The following is a 25,035-nucleotide window of genomic DNA, read 5'->3' on the forward strand; positions in this document are numbered from 1 at the left end:
GCAGCCAGCTGTCAAAGGCTAGAGCTAAAGTATAAAACGGGAGCGTACCACGTGGGGTAATGTTATCTCATCGTGGACAACATAATTGTAGAGCGCACACATCTCTATCTCTCTCCAATTCTTTCACGCGCATTGTCGTTTTGATCATCTACAACACATTCTCATTCCAACACCGCCCACCGGCCTCCGGCGTCGATTCCGGCGATCAATCCGACTCTCCGATCTTCTCAGGTTCGTGCAATTGGCCCGATCAATCGCAGATCGATGTAATTAGTGTCGTAATTCATCAATTGAAATTCGATTTGCTGATGAGGTTTGGATTTTGGTGTTGAATTGAATTGCAGAGATAAAATTAGGGCAAGATGAGTGAGGTATTCGAAGGATACGAGCGCCATTACAGCGAGATTTCCGCTAATCTCAGCAAGAAGTGTACAATAGCTGGTGGGCTTCATGGAGGTTAGTCTATGTCTCTCCCTTTTTTATGGATTCAATTTCATCTGATTATGCTGGTTGGATTGATCTGATGCTTCAAGTTTCGGTCTTTTTTTATTGATTTAAGCAATAGTAGTTATGCTTATGGTTTATGGCAGGATTCTGTTCTCCGTTTTTGGTTTATAGTTAGATGTGTCAATTGTATCACTTAGGTTGTCCGTCTTTGATTAGGTTTTAGACGAGGCTAACTGGTATGATTTTTATTCCGAAGCGGTGTGTTGTATTGTGCTAGTGCTTTGTTTCTTTAAGGTGAAAAGGATCAGTAGCTGTGGTTGTAGTGGTTGCTGGCTTAGGCTGATCATGTGCCACTGGGTTGAATAACGTTGCGCACAGCGGATGTGTGGGTACTTGGTAATGGGAGTTGTGATGAGGGAGTTTGCCTATGGTTTATTCAACTGAGAGGAAGAAATAAGAGAGAAAGGAACTGTAGTGCGTTCTTACAATTGGAGGGGGTCCAATATTGTGTAGGTCATGTATGCCTAATATCAAATCTGCTGAACATAAATATCATCAAAATCTTCAATAGTTTGAATGGTATATGAAGGGGAATGAGTCCCCATTCTAGATTAGTGTTTCTGACATATTTGAACTTATGTCCGTTTACTGAAAGTACCTTTTTTACGTAAAAATCTGTACTTTTATGAAATAAATGGATTGATAAAAACAGTAAGGGGGTGTAGAAAATACTCTACCTTTCCTGGAATTATAAATTGGTTACAGTTTTTGCTGTGAACCTTTGTTTTTTTTGTGTGTATGTTTTCCCACTTTTTGAGCCAAAAGATACTTACTTGAATATACACAATTGTCTATTTTGATTTGCAGAGCAAAAGAAGCAAAAGATATCTGAAGTAAAGGCTGGAATAGATGAAGCAGAATCTTTGGTAATTAATCGCTTTACTCTCTTTGCAATGATTGGTTATGTCTCCATTGGCTCGGTATTGAATGTGATGTTTCTCAATAATTTCAGATCAGGAAAATGGACCTTGAGGCAAGAAGTTTGCAGCCAAATGTCAAGGCTGTGCTTCTTGCTAAGTTGCGGGAATACAAATCAGATCTGAACAATCTGAAAAGCGAAGTTAAAAGACTTGTATCTGGCAACTTAAATGCATCTGCCAGGGATGAGTTGTTGGAATCGGGCATGGCTGATGCTTTGACGGTATGTGAAATCTTTATAGCTTCTTATTAATTTTTGAATAGTTTATCTGAGCGTGATTCAATACTTGGCAGTGAGTTTCTCATGGATTTTGTCATGCAATCAACTAGGATTTTGTATCTTTCAATTATCGTGAGGGGCATCAAACTTTTATTCAATATTAAGCTATAGTCATCTAATTTACCTACTCCAGAAGTAGATTCTGAACATTCTCACCATTATCCAAAGAGGCATCTTTGTGGAACATTACGTATCTACTCTTTACTTCTTTAGTAGTCATAAGCAGCACAAAGGATACGTATATAGTTTAATGTAAATTTGTTCATCACCAAGCTCCTTTTCTTTTGTTTCTTTATTTTCTGCTATTGCAACATTTGATGCTACTACTATGGTTATTTGTATTTATTTTAAATAATTAACAACAATACTTGATGCAAATGCATCAGGCATCAGCAGATCAGAGAACACGGTTGATGACGACGACAGAGAAATTAGACAAGACCAGTGATAGAGTTAAGAACAGTAGAAGAACCATGCTGGAAACAGAAGAGCTTGGTGTTTCAATCCTTCAAGATTTGCATTCACAGCGACAGTCTCTTTTACACGCTCATGGCACGGTAATTATCTTTTCAGGCTATGTATCATTTTTGATGTCCTTTTGCTCTGTGTTCTTGAATATGCCACCTTTCAGGAGTGCTCATTGTTTTCAATGGACTTTGGTTTACAACAAGTATTGTTTCTAAAGAAAACCATAGAAAAAGTCAAAACAACTAATTTGCCATCTATTCAATCGTCAACAGTCGTCACTACACCCAATTTGACTAGTTTCTCTTCTTTTGCAGCTTCACGGAGTGGATGACAACATAGGTAAGAGCAAGAAAATTTTGACATCCATGACAAGGCAGATGAACAAGAACAAGTGGATAATTAGCTCTATTATTGTGGTTCTCGTCATTGCTATCGCCTTGATCTTGTACTTCAAACTTAGATAGACAACAGATTTCCTCTTGTTCAGCTTGTCGTCCCAAACTGACAGATTTCTTCATTTTCTTGTTTCTCCTTTTTCTTTTCTTTTTTTCCTAGTGTGCAAATTGAGTTCTCTTGTAATGGTGATGCTTGAGTGTATTTATGACAGATATCGATTCGTTCTTTTGTTGGACATATTCCACTATTTCAAAGAAATGCTTGCTTGTTGTCGTTACTCGGATCTTAACTAAACAAAATTCCGGCCACTGATGCTAAATTCTGGCAAATTACCATTCGCATTGAATTCGGCTTCCAGTTCAGATTGAACTGAACTAGCCTTCAATAAAAGGCTGATCAAGTTTCCTCAGTATAACCAGTCTTCTCTCTATCCAGCAGTAAAGAGCGCCTCTTATGACTAATGAGATGGTCAGCACACACTGCCTTGACCTCACTCTCCACGCGCCACCTCCGTTCTCTTATCCGAGAATGCACGCGCCGCTCCTCCATCGACGTGGGCAAGAAGCTCCACGCCGCCATCATCACCACCGGGCTCGCCGCGTTGGCAGACTCGTTTATCTACAATGCCCTGCTCCATTTTCATGCAGCTTGTGGAAGTCCAGTTCATGCACGCAAGGTGTTCGATGAAATTCCCAAGTCGCACAAAGACACTGTGGATTGGACTATCCTGATGGGATGCCTTGCTCGGCACGGCATGCATCGAAATGGGCTTGATGTGTTTGTGGAAATGAGAAGAGAGGGAGTGAGGGTGGATGACATTGCCGTCGTTTGCTTGTTCGGTGGGTGTGCTCGGTTGGGGGAGGTTGAGATTGGTGTGCAAGGACATGGGTTGATGGTGAAGGTGGGGTTGAGTTCTAGTGTCAAGGCGTGCAATGCGGCTATGGATATGTATGTCAAGTGCGGCGAGTTGGGTATGGCTAGAAGGGTTTTTGAGGAAATGGGGGAGAGGAGTGTTGTGTCTTGGACTGTGATTTTGGATGGTGTGGTTAGATGGGAAGGTGTGGGAAGTGGGAGGGTGGTGTTTGATGCAATGCCGGAGAGGAATGAGGTTGCTTGGACGGTTATGATTGTTGGGTATGTGAGTGTTGGCCTTGTCCGGGAAGGGTTTGCTCTTCTGAAAGAAATGGTTTTCGGTTGTGCTTTGGGATTGAACTATGTCACGCTTTGTTCATTTTTATCGGCTTGTGCACAATCGGGAGATGTGGTGACGGGCAGTTGGGTTCATGTCTATGCTTGTAAGACAATGGGGAGTGAGATGGATGTTATGGTGGGCACAGCTCTGGTAGATATGTATGCAAAATGTGGTAGAGTAGATACAGCGTTGAAAGTGTTTCAGCAGATGAAGTACAGGAATGTAGTGACATGGAACGCTGTGCTTAGTGGGTTGGCAATGCATGGAAGGGGCAGAGTTGTTTTGAAGATGTTTCCTCAAATGCTGAAAGTGGCCAAGCCAGACGATTTGACCTTCACTGCTTTGCTGAGTGCTTGCAGCCACTCGGGCCTTGTTGAGCAGGGTCGCCATTACTTTCAGAATCTTGAAGCGTTATATGGTGTAACACCTACGATAGAGCACTACGCTTGTATGGTGGATGTTCTAGGTAGGGCTGGCCATTTAGAAGAGGCTGAGACTTTGATAAAGACAATGCCAATGCCTCCAAATGAGGTTGTTTTGGGTTCGCTTATAGGATCATGCAGTGTCCATGGAAAGCCACAACTAGGCGAACGCCTTCTGCAAGACCTGGTTCAGATAGATCCCCAAAACACAGAGTATCATGTTCTTCTCTCAAACATGTATGCTTTGGGTGGAAAGAAGGACAAGGCTAATTTGTGGAGGCAGGGTCTTAAGAATAGGGGTATAAGAAAGATGCCTGGAATGAGCTCAGTTTATGTTGGTGACCAAGTTCATCAGTTCAGTGCTGGAGACAAGTCGCACGGGCAGACAGCAGAGATATACATGAAACTGAATGAGATGATACAAAGGTTGAAAGTGGCTGGTTATGTACCAAATACCGCTTGTCAAGTTTTCTCTGGTTCTGACAATACAGACGAGAGTATTGCAGATAACTTGGAGGAGCTAGAACAGGCATTGTTCTCCCACAGTGAAAAGCTGGCAGTTTGTTATGGACTTATGAGCACAAGAGCTGGTTCGCCGCTTCATATATTCAAGAATCTACGTATCTGCCAAGACTGTCATTCTGCTATGAAACTGGTTTCTCTTGTATATGATCGAGAAATCGTCATCAGGGATCGCAACCGATTTCATTGTTTCAAGCAAGGTTCTTGTTCTTGCTCTGATTATTGGTGATAGCATGCTCCTACTCTTTCAACCAAGTGTCTGCATAAATGATAAAAATGACATTTCTACCAAGATCACTTCACCAGTATTTATCATCAAGTGATTCTTAACTGCTGCAACAATGTCGCTATTAGGGATCTGCATCTAGAGATTATATCATTTTATGTTACAAAGATTCAAATGCCAACTTCTCATTTCATTTCGTTACTCGCAAACTTGCGAAAATGTTTTATTATTTCATGTTACGGCATGTTGAATGGAAAATTTTAGACGATTTTCTACAAATCTAAATGCACTCAATCAAAGATTGATCTCCTGGTATTCATTAGTTATGAGCTTTGATAGATAAAATGGTGGATGTTAATGGATTTTAACATATTTGGTATGTGTTACAACAAAAAAATAGAGAGCAATGTTAGATGAACCACATTATAGGAAACCAGCTAGAATTCACCTTACATGTGAGCTTATGTGACATATACACAATCCTATCAGATAAAACATCCAACATTTCACTAAGAAATTCTGAGTTGTCCTCTTAATTATCAAAATCAATAAATTCTATTGAATACCAATTGTTATAATTGGAAGTTCTTTGTAATTAGCACTCCAGCAAAAACTGAGCGTCATATCCTTCACCCCTTTTCATTGCCAAACCAAAACATCTCTGTCAATCAAAAGGACCATAGGTTTTTCTTTTTTGAAGAGAAAAGGAAAAAAAGGACCATAATTTCTTTTCGCTCACTGAGGAAATGTCCTGCATGCATACCTATTATGTGCAGCCTGTTTAAATCAAAATAATTTCTTTTCGCTCAATGAGGAAATGTCCTGCATGCATACCTATTATGTATGCAGCCTGACCCTATAAATTAACCCCATAACCATGAGGTTTGTACAAGCTTGCAATAGCATCAGACATTCTAGTTCAATTCTCTCAGTATATCATATAGGTGATATAGCTATGGCTAAGTTTCAGAACTCATACACATTGTCACTGTTCATCATCAGCACTCTTTTGGTTCAAGCCATGGGAGATGCTCCTTGGGAGGCCGGATCCGCCACGTTTTACGGTGACATGACCGGAAAAGAAACCATGCGTAAGTAAAGTAATAAACCATGCTGATATATAAAGTTGATAAGTCCCAAGTCCTAACCTCTTTTTTTTTTTTCGTTCATCTTGACAGAGGGGGCTTGTGGATATGGTGATCTCATCCAACAAGGCTATGGCCTCGAAACAGCAGCACTCAGCACAGCACTGTTCAACAATGGACTAACTTGCGGTGCTTGCTTTGAGATTATGTGTGTCAATGATCCACAATGGTGCATCCCTAATGCTGGCACTATCAAAATCACTGGAACAAACTTTTGTCCTCCAAACTACGATCCACATTTCTATCCCTGGTGCAACCCCCCAAGGAAACACTTCGACTTGTCCATGCCCATGTTCGTAAAAATTGCTCAAGCCAAAGCTGGGATAATTCCAGTGCAGTTTCGAAGAACCCCATGTGTTAAGCAAGGAGGGATTAGGTTTCAGCTAAGTGGAAACCCCAACTTTGTTACTGCAACTGTTTTGAATGTTGCTGGTGCAGGTGATGTTACAGCCATCAGTGTCAAAACACCTACTTCTAATTGGCTCCCAATGAGCCGCAACTGGGGACAACTTTGGGCTGTCGGAGGACAAGTCCCCCTAATCGGGCAAGTCTTATCGTTCCAAGTCACTACTAGTGATCAGAAGACGCTTGTGTTCAATAATGTTGCACCTGGAAACTGGCAATTTGGGCAGACCTATGAAGCAGCAGGCAATTTTTAAGACATATATATATATGTCGAAATAAATCTATTAATTGAATGTTTGTTTAACCTTAATTTGTGGTTGGTTATTTCATTTCTAATTCGAATTTGTTTATGTTCCAACTTCGAAAGGTCTTGTAACCGAGCAATGCTCAAACGTTAAGGAATGTTTTTCTTCTCTACAAGCAGTCATATCTCATAATTATTGATGTTGATTTCAGGTATTTCTTGAAGTTAAATATATTACAAAATTACGTCTAGTTTTTGCAAGTTATAAAAGTCGGCAAGTTAATGTTAAGCTAGTATTTGGAATAATGATTTATTATACATTTAATCCAGATAAAAAACTTCATCTCTCGCCTACAAACAAATAGGATTCTATAGATATTGCCTCAAAAAGATGACAATCATTAAATATGATAAATAACAGTCACATTTAACATCATATAATCTCTTGTTTATGAGAAAATCTTCGTTACACGACATGTAGCTACATATATTAATCAAATGACAAAAAAATCAAGATCAGATGGACAGATGACATTGATATAGATGACAACGCGACATTGATATAGATATGCTGATGATCCTAACTTAAATGTGTAAACAAGATTATTGCCTATCAAAGGCTGTGTTAAAAAAAATTGAAATGGAAGAGAGAGAAAAAAAGGAAAAAAAAGTTACAGAAATGAGTCAAAGGCAATGTGTGTCGAGACTGTTGACCATCAGATACTGTATGTTTACCGCGTCGAATTACCCTTTCCCCCCATACTGTTCGTCTTTTTTACCATGCAACCAGTAAGCTAGCCCGCTGTTAGCACGACCCTGTGACACCTGCCATATGGCCTCGAGATCAGAGCATTTTCGTGGTGATCGTCTCTCTCTCTCTCTCTCTCTCTCTTATCTCCTTCTTGTTTTGTCGTTCCTTCTTTCTCACAGTTACGAGTATTACACCAAACACCAGTCTCCTCTGCATAAACATACTGAGTGAAACATGGCGGAGGACCCCGGCGGTGATGTGGTGAAGCGAATTCGGAGCGACTACTTCAGCGAAGAAATAGTTTCGGAGATACTAGCAAGGCTTCCAGTCAAATCTTTACTCCGATTCCGGTGTGTCTGCAAATCATGGTGTGCCCTAATCGCCGATTCTCACTTTGTGAAGAAACACTTCAGCTACGCAGAGAGTGGAATCTACAACAACTCCAGGCTACTGTTTCTACAGAATCCTCCGCTATCAATATAATTTGAAGCAGGGAAGAAGCTTTATGCCCGTTCTGCAATCAGAGAACTCCATTTTCCGGTAAAGTTTCCTGTTGGGTACAAAATAATTAGGGTTTTGGGTTCATATAATGGGTTGGTATGTTTTGAATTCGAAAGTGGGATTTTCCTATGTAACCCCTGCACCGGAGACTCCAAGTTGCTACCAAATCCTCCTATTGAGTCCCATCGTTTAGATCTTTATGGGTTCGGCTATGACTCCTTAACTGATGATTACAAGGTCATAACAGGTCGTAGCGTAGTTCACGTTTTTGGTTTGAAATCCGGGTCGTGGAGAACCATTCGGGATCTCGATTGCGCTGGAATTCAGGGTAAAGGCTGCTTGTTCAATGGAGCTCTACATTGGCTTGTGCGAGGATCAAGAATTGTGTCCTTCAGTGTGGCGGAGGAGAAGTTTGAGGAGATGGTTCCGTTATTGGATCATGATCGTGTTTTTCAGGGTGTACTAGTGTATAAAGATCATCTGTGCGTGTATGAGATTAAGGATGGTGCCCCTGGTTTTGTATCGGTATGGTTGATGGAGGAATATGGGGTCAAGGAGTCGTGGACTCGAGTTATACACTTTCGGTTGCAGAAGTCAGCAAGAGAGGAGTTTAGACCCTTGTGCATTTTGCAGAATGGTGAAATTTTGATGCATCGGATTCTGTATGATGTGTATGATGATCCTGATCCTGACCCTGATCCTTATGAGTTTGATTATCATGATCCTGATGAGTTTGAATATCCTGAATATCCCTATCCTGATCCTGATGAGTTTGATTATCCTGATCCTGATCCTGATCCTGATCCATTTGATGATCCTGAAGTGTATGATGATCCGTATGAGTTTGATTATCCTGATCCTGATCCATTTGATGATCCTGAAGTGTATGATGATCCATATAAGTCTGATGATCCGTATGAAGAATTTGATTATTATGACTATAATCAAGAGACGTGGGAGAGAGAAATAAGCACATTGGTATTAGTTGATCAAACCAGTTGGGGGTATGTTTTTGAGGTTGACTTGGGTCTCGGATCTGCCATTTACAAGGAGACTTTAGTTTCACCGCTAACAGCAGTCAGTACTGCAGACATATGATACCAACATTATTGTGAGTCTTTCCTTATGCTCCTGATTAATGTGATTTTACTTGTATGCAAGTTTTTTTTTAGAGCATCAACAACACAATGATTACTCTTTAAGTATACTCGAGACAATTACACGTATAGTTAGCTGCGGTATAAGTATAACTCTTTCATGTCATAAGAAGTTCAGTGCAGTGACCACATTTACTATACTGAATTTGGCTTCCCTACCTGTTCTAACTTTATGTTTAGTCTATAGTCGCTTGTGAAATGCTTTGTACCTTACCCTCTTGGCTGTGTGAATTTCCTAACAGAATTTTTCACTCTTATGTCATTCTATTCACAAGAACGGACCACTGGAACAGTAAACATTCAATATTTTGTCTACTAGCTAGTTGTTTTTAATGTATAGATATTGGGAATGTGACATCATGCTAAAATCATTCATTGCTACATGTGTGATTTAGTTAGTTCACTTAGTTGTATGCAAGTTTTTGTTTTGGAGCATCAGCAACATATGTAGTGTAGATTTTATTGGTAAGTAATGGTAATGAGAACTAATTTTTGACAATACAATCTATTATTAGTGTAGCTTCTTCTTTAGTCGCGGTTCTCTCTCTCAGGTACAAAAGGCCGCGCGTTTTAATAAATCGGGTCTAAATAACAATGTCGGGTCAATTTTAACAAACCGGGTCGGTTTCACTTGACTTAAAAGGTGAGCAGTAAATCCCGCATAGGCCCACTACACTTAGGACCGCCTAGCCGCGTCTTCGTTCCGCATAATCCACAAAAGGCCCAGTTCATATTATTATTTGTGAAAAAAAAAAAAAAAACCTGAACTTTGGCCTTATGTGGGCTAGGAGGAACTGAGGCGTGGCTAGGCGGTCATAGGTGCAGTGGGCCTCGGGATTAACGGTCCATCTTATTTAAAAAGAGCTACCTTATTAGGGTTCTGGGTTCATGCAATAGGTTGGTATGTTTTGAACACCAAAGAGTTGGGATTTTCCTCTGTAATCTCTGTACCGGAGACTCGAATTTGCTGCCAAGTCCTTCTGTAACGGACTTATTCAGATTTCGAGGGGCTCGGCTAAGTTTGAGGAAATGGTTCTGTTGCTCGGTGATGAGCAATTGTGTCTGTATGGTGCTTTAGAATATAAAGATCGTTTGTGTTACAGAAGTCAGAAAAAGAGGAGTTTCAGCTCCTGTGCATTTTGCAGAGTGGTGAAATTTTGGTGCATAGGGTTTTCGATCCGTATGGCGATGCTGATTCGGTGTCTAGGGAACAGTTTTGGGAGAAAGAAAACTCATTGGTATTAGATGATCAAACCATCTCAAGGACTGTTTTTGAACTTGACTTGGGCCTTCGAAGAGCTGCCATTTACAGGGAGACCTTAGTTTCACCACTAACGGGCACTACTGCAGACACATGATACCAACATTGTGAGTTTTTCATTCTGCTCCTGATTAATGTGATTTTACTTGTATGCAAGTTTTTGTTTAGAGCATCAACAGCACAATCATCACTCTTTTAATAGTAGAATCGAGAAATTACATAGTTAGCTGGACTTATAAGTACTCTTTCATGTCATAAGAAGTTCAGTACAATGACCACTTACTATACTGAATCTGGCTTCCCTGCCTGGTCTAACTTTTCCTTACTCTTTCATTTCACCCTACAGAATTCTTAACTCTTCTGTTCACACTTCACAACAATAATCTACTAGAACAGCAAACAATTCAATCTATTGTCTACAAGCTGGTTGGTTTAAATGTATAGATTTTGGGAATGTTACATGCTAAAATTATTCATTAATTGCTACAAGTGTGATTTAGTTAAGTGTATGCAAGTTTTTGATTTGGAGCTAGCATCAGCAGCATAGTTGTAGGTTATACAAGTAATGGTAATGGATGGGAAGTAATTTTTGACATTTGCTGGAGATGGGCTCAATGGTTGTTGCTCTTTTTTGCTCCCTTCTTATTAACCGGATGAGGGTAGAAATATGTGCCATTTCTAGTTTTGTGTTACTGAAAAACTTATTTAACATGGGAATTCAAGGATGATAAAACAAAGAGAAATGAGACGCTCAATGATTATTAAAGCAACATCTGAAGTAAAAATCCTCAGAGAATTGTAAATGGTTCTTCTTTCCATTACTTTTTCTTTGGTTTATGGTGCTTATTCAAAAGTGTAACTAACTAACTAATGATATGCAAAGCAGGTTTTTTCTTTCCTAGATGTGTATCATGTAGTTTCTTAATTATCCCGTTTATTTTATTTTTCAGGTAAATCTTGTCAGCCAAGTGGAAATCTGACATGGTACTTAAATCGATGGCATTTTGCAATCTCTCTTAATAGATGGCATTTTTGGTTCCATGTCTGGATCGATGGCATTTTGCAATTTCTCTTAATAGATGGCATTTTTATTTAATCTGAAATAGTAGCTAATATTTCTCATGTCTGTCAATAGATGGCATTTTCGGTTCCAGAATGTTTTTTTTTGTTACTAACATGCTATCTTATATGTTCTAACAACCTTATTTATGGTTCTGTAAATTTATGTTTCTCTTTTACTATCCTCAAGGAACAAGATCTAAATATACAATCCAATTTAGTTAGGCTGTGTCCTTCTCTTGCAAATGTGATAATGAAACCCACTCCTTCAGTTCAAATCAGAATTTGGCTGAATTGGAGCCAATCTCTCATCTTACTGGCACCTTCGTTTGCACTTCTAGGACTTTCTACCCATGTGAGTTGAATACTTGAGAACATCTTCCCCCGCGTCGTCATCATCATCTCCTCCCCACTTACTCTTCTTCTGTCCACTCTCTTTTATTTTCTGCAAATGTAGATGATATGCAACAATGATTAAACTAACAATGATTAAACTGATAATTACAGGCTAATTAATCAAGCCAAAAAGAATGTAAATCACTAAATCTATCCCATGAAATCTATGATTCTTGATAATGACAAGGAAACCAACTTAGGGGAAATTTACCTTGGTCACCAATCTTGTGGCTTCTTTGCACTTTCACAAAGTTGCATGACTTCTTCAACTGTGGCTCGATGTTCTGGTAACTTTTTCCCTGGACATTTAACAAAACTGTAAGCATTTGGAAGACTTTCCTTTTAAGTGACAACGTAAACATGTAGATTTTAGCTTACCAATAAGTGATTCTATCTTCTGCAAATTCCCACATTCATATTGATTCACTAGAGAGATTGCTAAACCGTAGTTAGCAATTGAGATCACACCATGCGGAAACAATTTCAGAATTCCAAATAATTTATGATAAGAAAGAAGATAAGAAACGAAAACTTGTAACACCGAACATGTTCTAGTGAGTGAAAATGAACCTCTGTACAGAAGTTGGAAGCAAATGAAAATGATCCACCAGATTAACAACGAAAGAGCAAAACAGTTTGTTGTGACTGACTGACAAAGGGAACATTATAATTTGACAAACTTAAAAGTGGCTTCGTATAATGTAGGTGCTGCAAAATGCAAATTCACAATGGCTAATTATATATGACGCAAATAGCAAACAAGGTGTGTCTAACCTTAGGACTCGCAGGCACATTATAATTGATAACCATATCCAGTGATGGGATATCCAATCCTCGACTTGCCAAATTAGTACAAACAAGTACGTTACACTGTCCAGCTTTGAACATAGTTAAGGCTTCAATTCTTTCTGACTGCCAGAAGGATTATCACATATAACAAGGTTAGATGAGCTCCAGAATACCAGCCAAACAAACATATATGCTTCAAAACAATGCCCACAAGGGTGCAAGACTACAAGTTACTAATAGTAATTTACCTGGCTCATTTGACCACGGAGGGCGATGGCCTTGATGCCAAGATTTTGAAGCATACATGCCAAAAAGGGTGTTTTTGAGCATTTTTCAGTGAACACGATTGCTGTGCATTGGCACTTCTGAGTAAGAAGATATACGAGATAACATCCGTATATGCACAATGACGATTATCATGTTATAGTAAACAACAAGACAGGAACTCCGTGCAAAAAATTAAAACTGCAAATCTTTGATTTGCACGAAATTGCATTATATACATACATGCATCTGGATTTTAGTAAGACGTATCAAAAACAAACAAACAAAAATCGGACATGTAGTAAGACTGCTATATTCCTATCTTTTAGAAATGCTTGTCTGAATTGCTATCCTGCATTCATTGTTTCATGTGTGCATTTCAACCAGGAGCTAGCTCTCGTCGCCAGAGGTTAATTTACTGGTCTTTGATGTTTCTCAAAATACCAGGTTTTCTTAATTTTGGTCAAATGTTTTTCGAAAGGTAAATAAGGTGTACGTTCTATCTACTACTCAAAACAAATACACATGCATAAAAGAAAAATGGTGAATGCTCTTTCAGGAACTTTTCTTAAGCTGATCTGAAGAGGGGGCAAAAGAGACGCATGTTCCCCGAGAGAGCAGCAACAAAAATTGTCCTCTTTTTCCAAAAAAAATAAATAATGTGTAGAGGCATAACCTAAAGAATCAAAATTACTGGAAAATAAGAAGAACAACAAGACAGGAAGCAACCTTGTACTGCACCGGCACTGTCATCATGTGCTGCTTTAGGGTGTCAACCGTAGAATACTTAGATGCTACTTCAAGCTGATATAAAACAAGAGATAACAAAGTTTACATAAACATAATTATCCAAAAAACAAATTTCTTATATATCAGGCAACTATTTACCTTCACAGGGTTCCTTAGACCAGCCCTTGCCACCTTCTTGACCTGCAACATTACAAGCATAACATTTATCATAATTGCCTATCTCTCATCTAGGCGATTATATGAGAGATATATATAGCTAGGCAGGAAAGGTCAAGACTGCTTCAAACTACTTATATTTTCATGATATAAATTTTTGCAAAGAGATCTAACAAGTTTGTGTTTTAAAACGTTGCAACATCCAAAAAGTACTAACATCATCAGATTTTTGGTAAAATTAAAGAGGCGTTCTCTTGTCATATGGCAATGAAAACTGAAAAGAGAAACTATATATGTCCCGATCAACATCCCTCTACGGGATTCATTACACGACATTCTATGGTATACACTGGAAATAGTATCACCATTACGATCTATGTTTGAGTGTTCAGATATACCTTGTTGGTCATGATAGCAGAAAATAAATATGTCCTCCGTTCACCACCACGAGGAATAACCTTCAGAATTTCATTTGTTGGTTTCTGAAACTCCTCACCAAGCAACCTGTCTGCCTCCTCCAAAGCCTGCTCCATTTAGTGTTACTATTTGGGTGGATAGAAAATGCTAGACAAAAGCATCATCTAATGATCGATGAAACAATCTGAATATCTTATAAATCTTGCATTGTTTTCATAAGATTCTGTCATTCTCAATTTTTTTTCAAATTTAGTCTTGATCCCCATGTCTAGATATTTTACATTATTGCTTTAATCAATAGTCTTCCTCAATCCTCCTATAACAACTGCATCTAGTGGTCTAAATTTTTTATGTCCACACCATCTGTTCCATCTGTAAGTTGCAACTACCTTACTCAACAAAAAAATAAACCCTGAAGCTGACAAAATAATCAAATCCTAGCAGAAATTTAATACTGTCAAGAGAAAATCCTCTTATCTTGGTTAAATGATGAAGGAGGCGTCCAGGTGTTGCAACCTTCAAAGGAAAAAAATCAAAAGTTAACAATAACAAACGTATACATAAGTTATAAGTTTATGCAAACCTACTGACAATCCATAGCTTTAACTACATCGGAGATTTGATGCCAATCAACCTATAGTGAAATACAACTTGTGTTTCGCAATAAGAAAAAATCAACACAATCAAGAAAATCAATTGAAGACATTCTATACTCACAAGCCAATATGTTGATATCTGGAATATAAACTATTTTGAAACAGATAGTCAGACACACTTGAGAAATGCAAACATGATCCAATACGTTTGTGGTTCTGCAGGGCACGAAGGGAAGAGAAACTGCCCTGAGCCAAGGTTGGAGTACCAGTCATGGTGCCCCAAGTAACCCATGTCATATTCCAGGAAAAGTTCAAACAGGAAACCAAGTCTTTGATGCTAGAAAAATAAAAACTTACAATAATATGCGGCAGTTTTGCAAGATTGTTGGACTGTTGCACCTCACTCACTCACTCCTCCAACAAGCTGAAAGGATTAGATCAGGAAGCTATGTAACATAAATGACTTTTAATTAAACAACAAAACCGGCAAAACATTGATCCAAAAGGTTCTGATCGAAGCTTTAGAATCATGTTCAATATATAGGTTTTACAGTACACAAAGTATCCTTTCTTACAAAAAGCTTTTACTAAAGCAGAGCAAGTCTCGTTGTTGATTTTCAGATGCCTTTCTATCATTCCATTCACTACTATCTTTGTATTATGTGTCAATCCTTTCTTGCCGTATGCTTGGGCAAAAAAGTTCAGAGTTTCTTGGTCTACCTGATTTACCAAGTGAAGCTTTTTATCTACAATGCTGGTGATTTCCTTGGTATGTGAATAGGATGCAGAAAGCCCTTTCAGTAAGTCGGAGATCATAGACAATGACAAATCTTGTCCCCACCGGATCATTTCATCTGCCGAAACCAATGCACCCTTCAAATTTCCCCGAGTGCATTCTTTCTTGATAAGAGAGTAATAATCGGGTACCATGCAATCTTCTAGGATCCCAGTCATTCTTTTCTCGTACTCATCCAGGTCTGTATCCAAATATAGTCCATTCCCAAGATTATCATAAAACTCCGTTTTAGCAAATCCCACATCATTATCTCTCTTCAGTGTCACAGCTAATGGCTTGAAACCCAGAACCATAAATGCTTTGGTTAGTGGATCCTCATCTGAAGAGAGTTGAATCAGTCCATGGCTTGCCATATCAAAAACTATCCTTTTGGCTTCATCAAATTGTCTAGCTTTACAATAGCCTGCTAAAAGAAACCTGAAAGTCGACAAATCAGGTGTAGTCCCCGTATCTACCATCTCAGCAAAGACTTCCCCAGCATGCTTCCACATACCCTCCATAAAGACCCCACTGATAAGAGCATTATAGGTGCATACATGGGGGTTTAGGTGTCTTCTCAACATCTCTGATAGGTAAAGAAAAGCATTTTTTAGTTTCCGTTCACGATAGCTCCATCCAATCATGATCCCAAAGGTTACCTCATCAGGATTGAAGCCTAAAAGTTCCAACTCTTGCAAATATGGTTCTGCTCTTCTTGTCCCAAAATGGCTACAAAGAGAATGCATAACCCTATTCCCAGCCACAACTTCTGGGGCACACTTTATCTCAGCATAAAAACTCATCAAATCATCAAAGTCCTTCTTCTCACAATATCCATAAGCAACTTCATTTAAAACCAAGTTGCTAGGTTTGATTTCAAAAGCCATAGCCTCCTTGACAAAATCTCTTGCCTCCTGAATCTTCCCATCCCTGCAAAGCAGCCTAATGACACCCTCAAATGTGGCCTTCTTCACATCTCTCAAATCAAAACCCATCTCCACCATATAACTACAAACTCAAAATGCCAATTGGGTCTTCCTCATTCCCACCAATTCATCAAGTAGCACACCACAACACTGCAATGATGGCACTACACGCCCCCTAATTCGATCATACACCGCAACAGCCCTATCTAACTCACCAACACCAACATACCCTTCAATCAAATCACTCTAAATTTCTCCACTACCCAACAAAACTCCTTGACTTACCATTGTGGAAAGCAAGACATCAACTTCTCTAATCAATCCCACTCTGACAAGCATTGAGGCCATGACCTCACATGACTGAGGTTCATGCTTAAAACCCTCAACTTTCTCACTAACCCATTTGAAAACTCCCCACAAAGACTCGACCTTTCTAGTATCAAATCCAACTTTCCCACACTGCAATTCAAAACCCAGCAATAATTCAAGCACATCTTCGGGTTTCGGCTCCGAAACCCGCCTAACCCTACGAGTCAGTCGAGGCACTAAACCTGAAATCTCCGAAAGAAGGTCTTTTAGAGAAGCATTGGCAAAGTCTTGGACTTTACTCTTGTCAAAATATTGGGGACATCTCAAAATGACAGATTGGGCTATACCTTTGAAACAATTAGGAGATGAATCTACTTGGGTTGTTGAAGATGATGATGATGAGAACAGAGAGTAGAGAGAACCAACCTGTTTGATGTGAGGCTTGTGGAGTGAAGAGGTAGACAAAACTTGAAGCAGCTCATTGTATAAAGCAATGGTAGTAATGCTTCCTCTCATCGATGCAAGCGAGCTAGAAATGGTAGCATATATATATATATATATATATATATATATATAGAGGCCGGATGTAGAGCGGATGTCCGCACTCCGGCTTAAAGTGCGGACTTCATCCGTTCTCCGCCGTCTCACGCCGGCGACGGCTTCTCTCCTTCCCGGATGACAACACAGGCTTCCAGGACGGCTTCTCTCCTTCCTGGACTGGCCGGCGACAAGTTTTCCGGCCAACCTTGATCGATCATGGTGTTTTTCGTCCAGAGCTTCAATCCGGCCGAAAAACTTGTCGCCGGCCAGTCCTGGAAGGAGAGAAACCGTCCTGGAAGCCTGTGTTGTCGTCCGGGAAGGAGAGAAGCCGTCGCCGGCGTGAGACGGCGGAGAACGGACGAAGTCCGCACTTTTAAGCCAGAATACACAAAGCTGATCAGGTGAGGACGTCCGTACCAAAACTTTTGTGCGGATTTTTATTTTTACACCACTTTTCGATCAAATTTCCTCGTCTTCACCGTCTAGTATCTAAATAATATTGTGTAGATCATCTCTGTAAAATTTCAGCCCATTTGGTGATCGTTAAGGCCCTCAAACTCGAGTTTTTCTGGTATGAATACAACCGGACAGAATTCAGTCCGTCCATTGGCTGAAATTTTGCAGAGATAACCTACACAATATTATCTAGATACTAAACGGTGGAAATTAGCAAATTCAATCTAAAAGGGTGCAAAAATGGAAATCCCCACCAAAACTATTGGTGCGGACGTCCGCTATGCTCAGCTTGGGCCTTAACCCGCCCAATAAGCGAACCCGACCCAGGCCCAAAGAACCTTGCAAGTTACAACAACCCTCAGTCATACAGACACACGGTTCGCTGCAATCTACGAATGTGAGCTTTGAGCTTTCCTCTCTTGTTCTTCTTCCTCAATTTAAACGTTTAACTCTCTATGCTCTTATCCTGTTATCTGATTTTCGTTTGTTGTTTTTGTCTTCGTCTATATCCAGATGAAGCCATGGTCCATGGATGATCATCAATCTCAAAGCAGGAAATCATCTACAGTAAGCTTCTCTCTCTCTCTTTTTCTCTGTAAACAGCTTAACACACACACACTCACTTACCTTTAATGGAAATATTGGTTGTGTCTTGAAAGTTATCTATATTTCTGATAATATTGCTATACCCATTTTTGCACAGTAATATACATCAACATTTAGATGTGTAGTTTCTGGGTTTTGTGTGTAGTGTGTATGTATCTATGGTGATGCCATTATCGAATCGAGAGTGATATTTATGTACTGTGTTTGTTGAATTGTAAGGCTGTGGGCGAGACTACAGATTGGATAAATGAGCTGCCGGATTGCATTCTGTCATATATACTTTCATTGTTAACTATCAAAGATGCAGCGGAGACTAGCATTGTATGCCGCCGGTGGAGAAATGTTTGGAAGACAAGGCCTTCTGATCTTGTTTGTGACATTGCAAATATTTTTGGATCCATGTATGCTCCAGTCGTTGCAAGACATGAGAGATACGATTCTTTTGCATCCATGACTCCTCGATTTGAGAGGCAGTGCTATATACAACGTGTGAATAAAGTTTTGGAGCTCTTGTCTTGCAACAAGCTAGACTCATTCAAAGTGGCATTCTGAGTAATCTGAGTATTTCAACCCTTCAACCATTGCTCAGGACAACTAATCTGAGTATTTCAGAACTGATAAGTTCATGGGTTGCGTTTGGGATTTTGGTGTTCTGAAAGTGAAGTTCTTCGCCTCTTGCCAAGTGTCAAGGCCGGAGATAGTCGTTCTGGATATTGTTTTTTCAATCCCATTTGTTTTTCTTTAGTTGCATGGAAGATTCAAAATCTATCTTTAGAGTTCTGATCATCTCATGAACTCCGGACGGTTTGATTTAGGCCCCCAAAAATTCAGATCCAGATTTAGTAGAAGCTCATAACCAATCTCCAAATGGGTGATCATGAATCTCAAAGCGGAATATCATCTAAAGTAAGCTTCTCTCTCTAACCCCCTGTATAATAGCTCAGATAGAGTTACTTGAATGCAATGATGATCAGATAGAGTCACTTGGGTATGATAACTCATTGCAAGTAATGATGATCAGATAGTCTGACATGAAGTTGTGATCATCATTACTTGCATTCAAGTAACTCTATCTCACAACTCATAGAGTCACAACTCATTATTCATTGCAATGATAACTATATATAAAGCTTGATCAGCCACCATACTTGAAAGATATCCCATAAAAGCTTGGATCTCCAAAAAGCTAAGTTTAGCATTCCTAATTGAGCTCCTCTGTATATATATAAATATATATATATTCATACTACAATATTAAAAATAATTGAAGGAGAAGAATCAAATTAGTGTTTAAGGAATCAGTGATAAGGAGTCAAAGGGTGTCGACCAAAAATTGGGTTATGTATTTACTTATCTATATTTTACTTGCATGTCAATGGTTTGGTTTATATTGAAAGCTGCCAGTGTATTAGTATCTTGGTCTTGCATGGTTTAGTCACTTATTGAGGTAATTGAGAGTTACTGAGGTTTGTCAATGGGCAAAAGCAAAATCTGAAATGTGCAAGACTAAAAGGGCAGCAAAGACAAATGACAGTATTTAGCATTGATGCTTAGTATAGTTCATATAGAGTTACTTGAATGCAATGAGTTGTGAGGCTTTTTTAAAACTGGAGAAACCCCTTTGTATATGAAAATCAATCTGACATGAAGTTTTGTGTTCTATGCCTGCCTATGAAGTACATGGATAAATGCTTCTGCAGCATCATTTTTTTTTTTAATGAAATTTCCCTTGCCTATTGTGACTGCAGAACATCCATGGTCACAAGAGCAGAAATTGCTCCATGGTTTAAGTAAAAAAGGACTTACGGGTAAGCATATTTGATTGATCATGTTATGAGTCTCAGTAGATCATTGACTACTATCACGTTGATGTGTGATTCAGAAAATATGTAATTATTGTGAATTTTCTTCTGCAATTGCTGATGGTAATTGCAGAGTGTGAAGGAAGTGGGTAGTCAGGGATATATTTACACTGTGGCACACTGATAAAGATGACAGAGTAACTATTAAGGGAGTGAAAACTGATCTGATAAAGATGACAGAGTAACTATTGAGGGAGTGAAAACTGATCTTGAAAGGTTTTGTCATAGTCGGAAAAAGAAACATTAATCAATGTTGATGTATAAAACTATTGAGCAATCGAGTGAAAACTGATCTTCAAAAGGTTAATTCATAGTGAGAAAAAGGAAAATTGATCACTGTTATTGTATAAAACTGTAGTACTGAGTTTTATATTTTGATTTCATTATAATTTCAGTATAAAACTGTAGTACTCAATTCAGGCACTCAATCCTCTTTTTTCGATTGATTGTGCAAAGGAAACATAGTAGAGGGAAAAGGGAGAGATTCAGAAGTAAGGGGATCCATGCATTATTATTATTCCTGATGGGTGCTCATTTTCTGTGATGCAGATCTTGCACTGATGAATTGTAGCATTGGCTGCAGTATCTAATGTGTATTCACAAGTATGGAAAGAAGCGAGAAAAGATTATAGCACAAGTATGAACACAAGCGTGTTTGCCTGTCTAATCCTATTTAGTCCTGTGTCAAAACTTCTGCATATTATCCTGTCTGCTAAACTTGGTTTGAAACTGTTTACTATACGTTGCTTTTGCTAATTGGATACTAATTTGAGTGCTCCTTTTCTTTTACGCAGGTTGTTTTGGGTTTCCTCATTTGTTCCTGGAAATTGGATGAAAGTTTCTGTGTCAGTTTGGTTGCCTTTTAGTGATAATGTCTTCTCTGGATATGATGTTAATATTATATCCTGAAGGAAAGGTAAAGATTTTTATCTTATCTTTTTAGTTTGTTTTTGCTTTGGGGGTTTGTTTTGGAGTTTTGATAGTGAGTTTGTTCTATGTCAAGCAAGATGGTACAAAAATAATGACAAATGTTCTTTATTAGTGTATCGTATGAGTTTAAACAACAAACAATGCAAATGTTTACGGCATCAAGAAGTCAACATAAATGGATATACCTCAATAGAAGAAATCTCACACCGGTACAATGTCAAATGTGAGTTTAGAGATCAATGCTACTGCAACTTGGTTTCAGTTTGGAGCTTTTTCGTGTGTGTAATTGAATTTTGAAGTGTTGTTTTGATTGCAGTACTAATGGATAGAGGCATTTTTTGCAGCATCTAATGTGTATTCAAACGTATGGAAAGAACCGAGTATTTGAGCATATTCTAATACAAGTACGAAAACAAGTTTGTTTACCTATTTAATTGTATTTAGTCATGTGTCAAACTTTCTTTGGATTTGAGACTATTTATTTAACATGAACGTTCTTTAGAGAACGCTGATATCTGTTGAAACTTTGAGGTGGAGTAAGCCTTTGAATTGATAATGACGTGCCACTATTTAAGAATTTTTTTCATGATGAAGCGGATTAGGTGTGAGCATATATTTAATGGTGATACTTTTGGATCAGACATGGTCTTCCTCTGCCGCATAGCAATCTTTTGCCCGTCCCTGAACTCGAAGGAAACCAGTTGGCTGAGAAGGCAGTAAAAGCAAGAGTACTGACAGAATAGATGACTCCCTGTCCCTTTCTAAGTTTGAAAGGAACGATGTATTAGAGAGCGAAAGGTCAGTTTAATTTGTTTCTGTTCTTTTTGAAAACGTGTTGTTGAAGTGTTACATAGTGTGTTGTATTTTGGAGGTATCAGATTAAATATTTAAATTCGGTTTTGTGTTGGGTTCTTAAGTGGATAACTAGATTCAATTAACAAAAAAAAAAAAAAAAAAAAATTATCAGTTGTAAATGAAGCAACTTGCCTTACAAAAAAAAAAATTTTTGAAGCAACTTCATGTTGAACATTGAAGTTCAAGTTATCTGTTACAGTATAACAAATATCCATGTTTTATGTCTACATTAAATTTCTAACACTTCATATCTTTTATCTTTTCTTATGTAAGTATGTTGCATAAATTCTATCTATTTTGATTCTTGCTTTATGATAGTATCTTGCTTTAGTGCTATCTATTTTGATGGTTGGTATCAATCATTCAAACAAAAGCATTAAAGGTAGTTAATAACCGTTATTACAACCCGCAGCAGCGTGCGGGTACGCACCTTGCATATATATCTATAATACTCAGATTGGGCCTTAGTTTCAACAACCTGCTTGTATGCTAGTTTCAACAACCTGCTTGTATGCTTTAGTTTCGACCTGCAGAATCTAAACTCGACGCGTAATGTTATTATACGTTGTTATATACAGAGGTGAAATTTACACTCCCTGTTTTACAATCCACACTATCATCTTTTCTTTTTCGGTAAAGTTTTCACAAAAAAAACAAATCACATGTCACTAAAGACAAGATTTAAATTACCAAAAAAGGAAAATGGGAGTGTGGATTGTAAAATTAGGAGTGTAAATTTTAGTTCCCTATATATATCATACAATGTTACTTCACGTTGCATCATGCTTAGATTGTCAAAGAATCTTTCGTTTATCTAACCGAGGATCAAACGTTTAACATACCTTCTATTTGCTAGTTGTTATGAAGTGAATCTGTCCTACACCTCATTAATATACAAGGAAGAAGGCAGCATTGTGAGAGAAAATTCAAATTTTGATAGAAGTTGTTATGGTTCCTACTTTTCGATCTGTTTTCTTCACTCTAACTGTTTAATTCATGGAAGCTAAGAGAAATAAGACAGTAATTTCATTTAAATTTTACAGGTTACTTTTCTTATGCCATGTTGTGAATTTCAGGCACTTAATAATGGTTTGCTTGTCAACCCTCATGATCAGCAATCAATTGCTAATGCATTGCTGAAGTTGTTATCGGAAAAGAATTTATGGGTTGACTGTAGAAAGAATGGATGGAAAAACATACACCTTTTCTCATGGCCCGAACACTGCCGAACCTACTTGACTAGGGTAGCAGCCTGCGCATGAGATATCCACAGTGGCAGACTGACACTCCGGAGGATGAAATGGCTGCTGAGGAGTCCTTCAATGACTCTCTCAGGGACATGCAAGATATGTCTCTTAGGCTCTCAGTTGATGGGGACAAATCCTCACTGAATGAATCTCTAGATGTGACTACAACTTCTGGCGACCATGAGGTGGAAGATCAAGTGAAGCGTGTCCAAAGCAAGATGAAGAAGTCAGATTCTGGTCCAAAAGACCATGAAGACAGAAATAAGCTGCCGGATAATGTATCCAGCAAGTATCCTTTGTTAAGACATAGAAGAAAATTGTAGCACTTGATTGCTATGACCAATCTGGAGCGTCTGATAAGAAAATTATTCAAGTTGTGCAAGAAATATTTAAGGCTGTAAGACTAGATTCTCAAAGCGCAAGATTTACAGGGTTTGCTCTGCTGACGGCTATGCCGGCTTCGGAGATAGTAGAGTTTTTGGCATCAGGGAAGATTTAGGCAAATGAGTTTGATGCTTTGGTTTGTAGCAGTGGAAGCAAGGTTTACTACCCTGGTACTTAAACAGAAGATGGAAGGCTTTTTCCAGATCCAGATTATTCGTCACACATTGACTACCGATGGGGCTGTGAAGGATTAAAGAAAACCATTTGGAAGCTCTTAAATGCCCCTGATGGTGAACCAAATTGAAGAAGATTTGAAATCAAGCAATTCCCATTGCATTTCATACTTAATCAAGGATCCTAGTAAGGTAAAGAAAACTTGTTAGTTCGAGTGTGGGCAATTTAGAGAGGGCTTGGTTTTACTTTTGGAGCAAGTTTCTAAATGGTTTGTTTTTGCAGGCAAGGAAAGTTGATGATTTAAGGCAGAAACTCAGGACGCGCGGACTACGCTGCCATCCAATGTACTGCAGGAGCTCAACAAGAATGCAAATTGTTCCGCTCCTTGCTTCTCGAGCACAGGCTCTCAGGTACTGTTTCTGTTTTCAACTTGGGGATAGTGTTCCATTTTTCTTTACATATAGCAATGCCATTTGATTGTATACCATGTTTTGCCTGATTGTTAATAGGTATCTTTTTGTACGCTGGAGATTGAATGTCGCAAACGTGTACGTGTTCCTTGGAGAAAGTGGGGACACCGATTATGAAGAAATGATTGCAGGGACTCACAAGACCATAATCATGAAAGGGGTGGTGGGAAAGGGTTCTGAAGAGCTGCTAAACATCAGGAAGCTATGTGAGAGACGACATTGTTCCTCCTCAGTGCCCATTGGTCGCCATTGTAAATGGGCAAGCTCCAACAGCTGATGAGATTGCGACTGCTTTGAAGCAAGTCAGCAAATCTGCTGCTGGAATGTGATTACGATGTCGCTAGAACCTGAGTTATGTACACTTTGAGAAGAAACAAAATAAAGGCGGAGAATCAATGAAACCCATCTAAACACGGCCTAGTACTAACTAAGAATGCAGCTAGCCAACTGGTCCTCACAAGTCACAAGTAACCTGGTTGGTTGGTGAGATAATATATAGGAGAGCATGCAAAGGATAATTATACTCGAATGTTCGTTACTGTCCACCAGCCATAATTATCTGAAGGTATTGTACCTGATCAGTCAGGTTGGCCCCTATTTGATTAAACAGAAAACTGCTAAATGATAAGCAGAATGTACAAGCGTGATGATTAGCTTTTTCGATTACAAGTGACAACAT

General features: G+C 38.8%; 5 protein-coding genes, 1 non-coding gene and 1 pseudogene across 7 annotated transcripts; 6 read left to right on the plus strand and 1 right to left on the minus strand.

Moving 5' to 3' along the window:
* The first annotated feature begins 64 nt into the window (after positions 1 to 64).
* LOC101307608 (vesicle transport v-SNARE 13-like) lies at positions 65 to 2,846 on the plus strand. The gene is made up of 6 exons (XM_004304225.1): positions 65 to 231; positions 345 to 456; positions 1,315 to 1,373; positions 1,460 to 1,648; positions 2,092 to 2,262; positions 2,488 to 2,846. Exons 2-6 carry the CDS (start codon positions 363 to 365, stop codon positions 2,635 to 2,637), a joined length of 663 nt encoding a protein of 220 aa, XP_004304273.1. The 5' UTR covers positions 65 to 231; positions 345 to 362; the 3' UTR covers positions 2,638 to 2,846.
* Positions 2,847 to 3,029: 183 nt separating this feature from the next.
* Positions 3,030 to 4,934, plus strand: LOC101290886 (pentatricopeptide repeat-containing protein At5g15340, mitochondrial-like). Its single transcript, XM_004306076.1, has one exon. It carries the CDS (start codon positions 3,030 to 3,032, stop codon positions 4,932 to 4,934), a length of 1,905 nt encoding a protein of 634 aa, XP_004306124.1.
* A 952-nt stretch (positions 4,935 to 5,886) lies between these two features.
* Positions 5,887 to 6,735, plus strand: LOC101291167 (expansin-A23-like). Its single transcript, XM_004306077.1, has 2 exons — positions 5,887 to 6,022; positions 6,110 to 6,735. The coding sequence occupies exons 1-2, from the start codon at positions 5,887 to 5,889 to the stop codon at positions 6,733 to 6,735; spliced, it is 762 nt and encodes a 253-aa protein (XP_004306125.1).
* Positions 6,736 to 7,696: 961 nt separating this feature from the next.
* On the plus strand, positions 7,697 to 11,528 carry LOC101307907. The gene is made up of 3 exons (XM_004304226.1): positions 7,697 to 8,016; positions 8,225 to 9,088; positions 11,346 to 11,528. The coding sequence occupies exon 2, from the start codon at positions 8,398 to 8,400 to the stop codon at positions 9,073 to 9,075; it is 678 nt and encodes a 225-aa protein (XP_004304274.1). The 5' UTR covers positions 7,697 to 8,016; positions 8,225 to 8,397; the 3' UTR covers positions 9,076 to 9,088; positions 11,346 to 11,528.
* Positions 11,529 to 12,339: 811 nt separating this feature from the next.
* LOC101308197 (DEAD-box ATP-dependent RNA helicase 10-like) lies at positions 12,340 to 17,352 on the minus strand. Its single transcript, XM_004304227.1, has 7 exons — positions 17,259 to 17,352; positions 15,180 to 15,246; positions 14,208 to 14,742; positions 13,792 to 13,833; positions 13,633 to 13,707; positions 12,888 to 13,034; positions 12,340 to 12,762 (listed from the first exon to the last, which is right to left on the minus strand). The coding sequence occupies exons 3-7, from the start codon at positions 14,340 to 14,342 to the stop codon at positions 12,583 to 12,585; spliced, it is 579 nt and encodes a 192-aa protein (XP_004304275.1). The 5' UTR covers positions 14,343 to 14,742; positions 15,180 to 15,246; positions 17,259 to 17,352; the 3' UTR covers positions 12,340 to 12,582.
* A 1,604-nt stretch (positions 17,353 to 18,956) lies between these two features.
* LOC101308485 lies at positions 18,957 to 21,196 on the plus strand. The gene is made up of 4 exons (XR_185047.1): positions 18,957 to 19,340; positions 20,183 to 20,242; positions 20,846 to 20,933; positions 21,091 to 21,196. It is a non-coding gene; the product is annotated as an uncharacterized LOC101308485 (transcript).
* Positions 21,197 to 21,440: 244 nt separating this feature from the next.
* LOC101291454 lies at positions 21,441 to 24,874 on the plus strand (annotated as a pseudogene). The gene is made up of 5 exons (XR_185130.1): positions 21,441 to 21,502; positions 21,867 to 21,954; positions 23,158 to 24,077; positions 24,169 to 24,296; positions 24,396 to 24,874. The product of XR_185130.1 is annotated as a probable sucrose-phosphate synthase 2-like (transcript).
* The last annotated feature ends 161 nt before the right edge of the window (positions 24,875 to 25,035 follow it).

Source organism: Fragaria vesca, linkage group LG6 (assembly GCF_000184155.1).
Source record: "Fragaria vesca subsp. vesca linkage group LG6, FraVesHawaii_1.0, whole genome shotgun sequence".
Classification (NCBI taxonomy): Eukaryota; Viridiplantae; Streptophyta; class Magnoliopsida; order Rosales; family Rosaceae; genus Fragaria; species Fragaria vesca.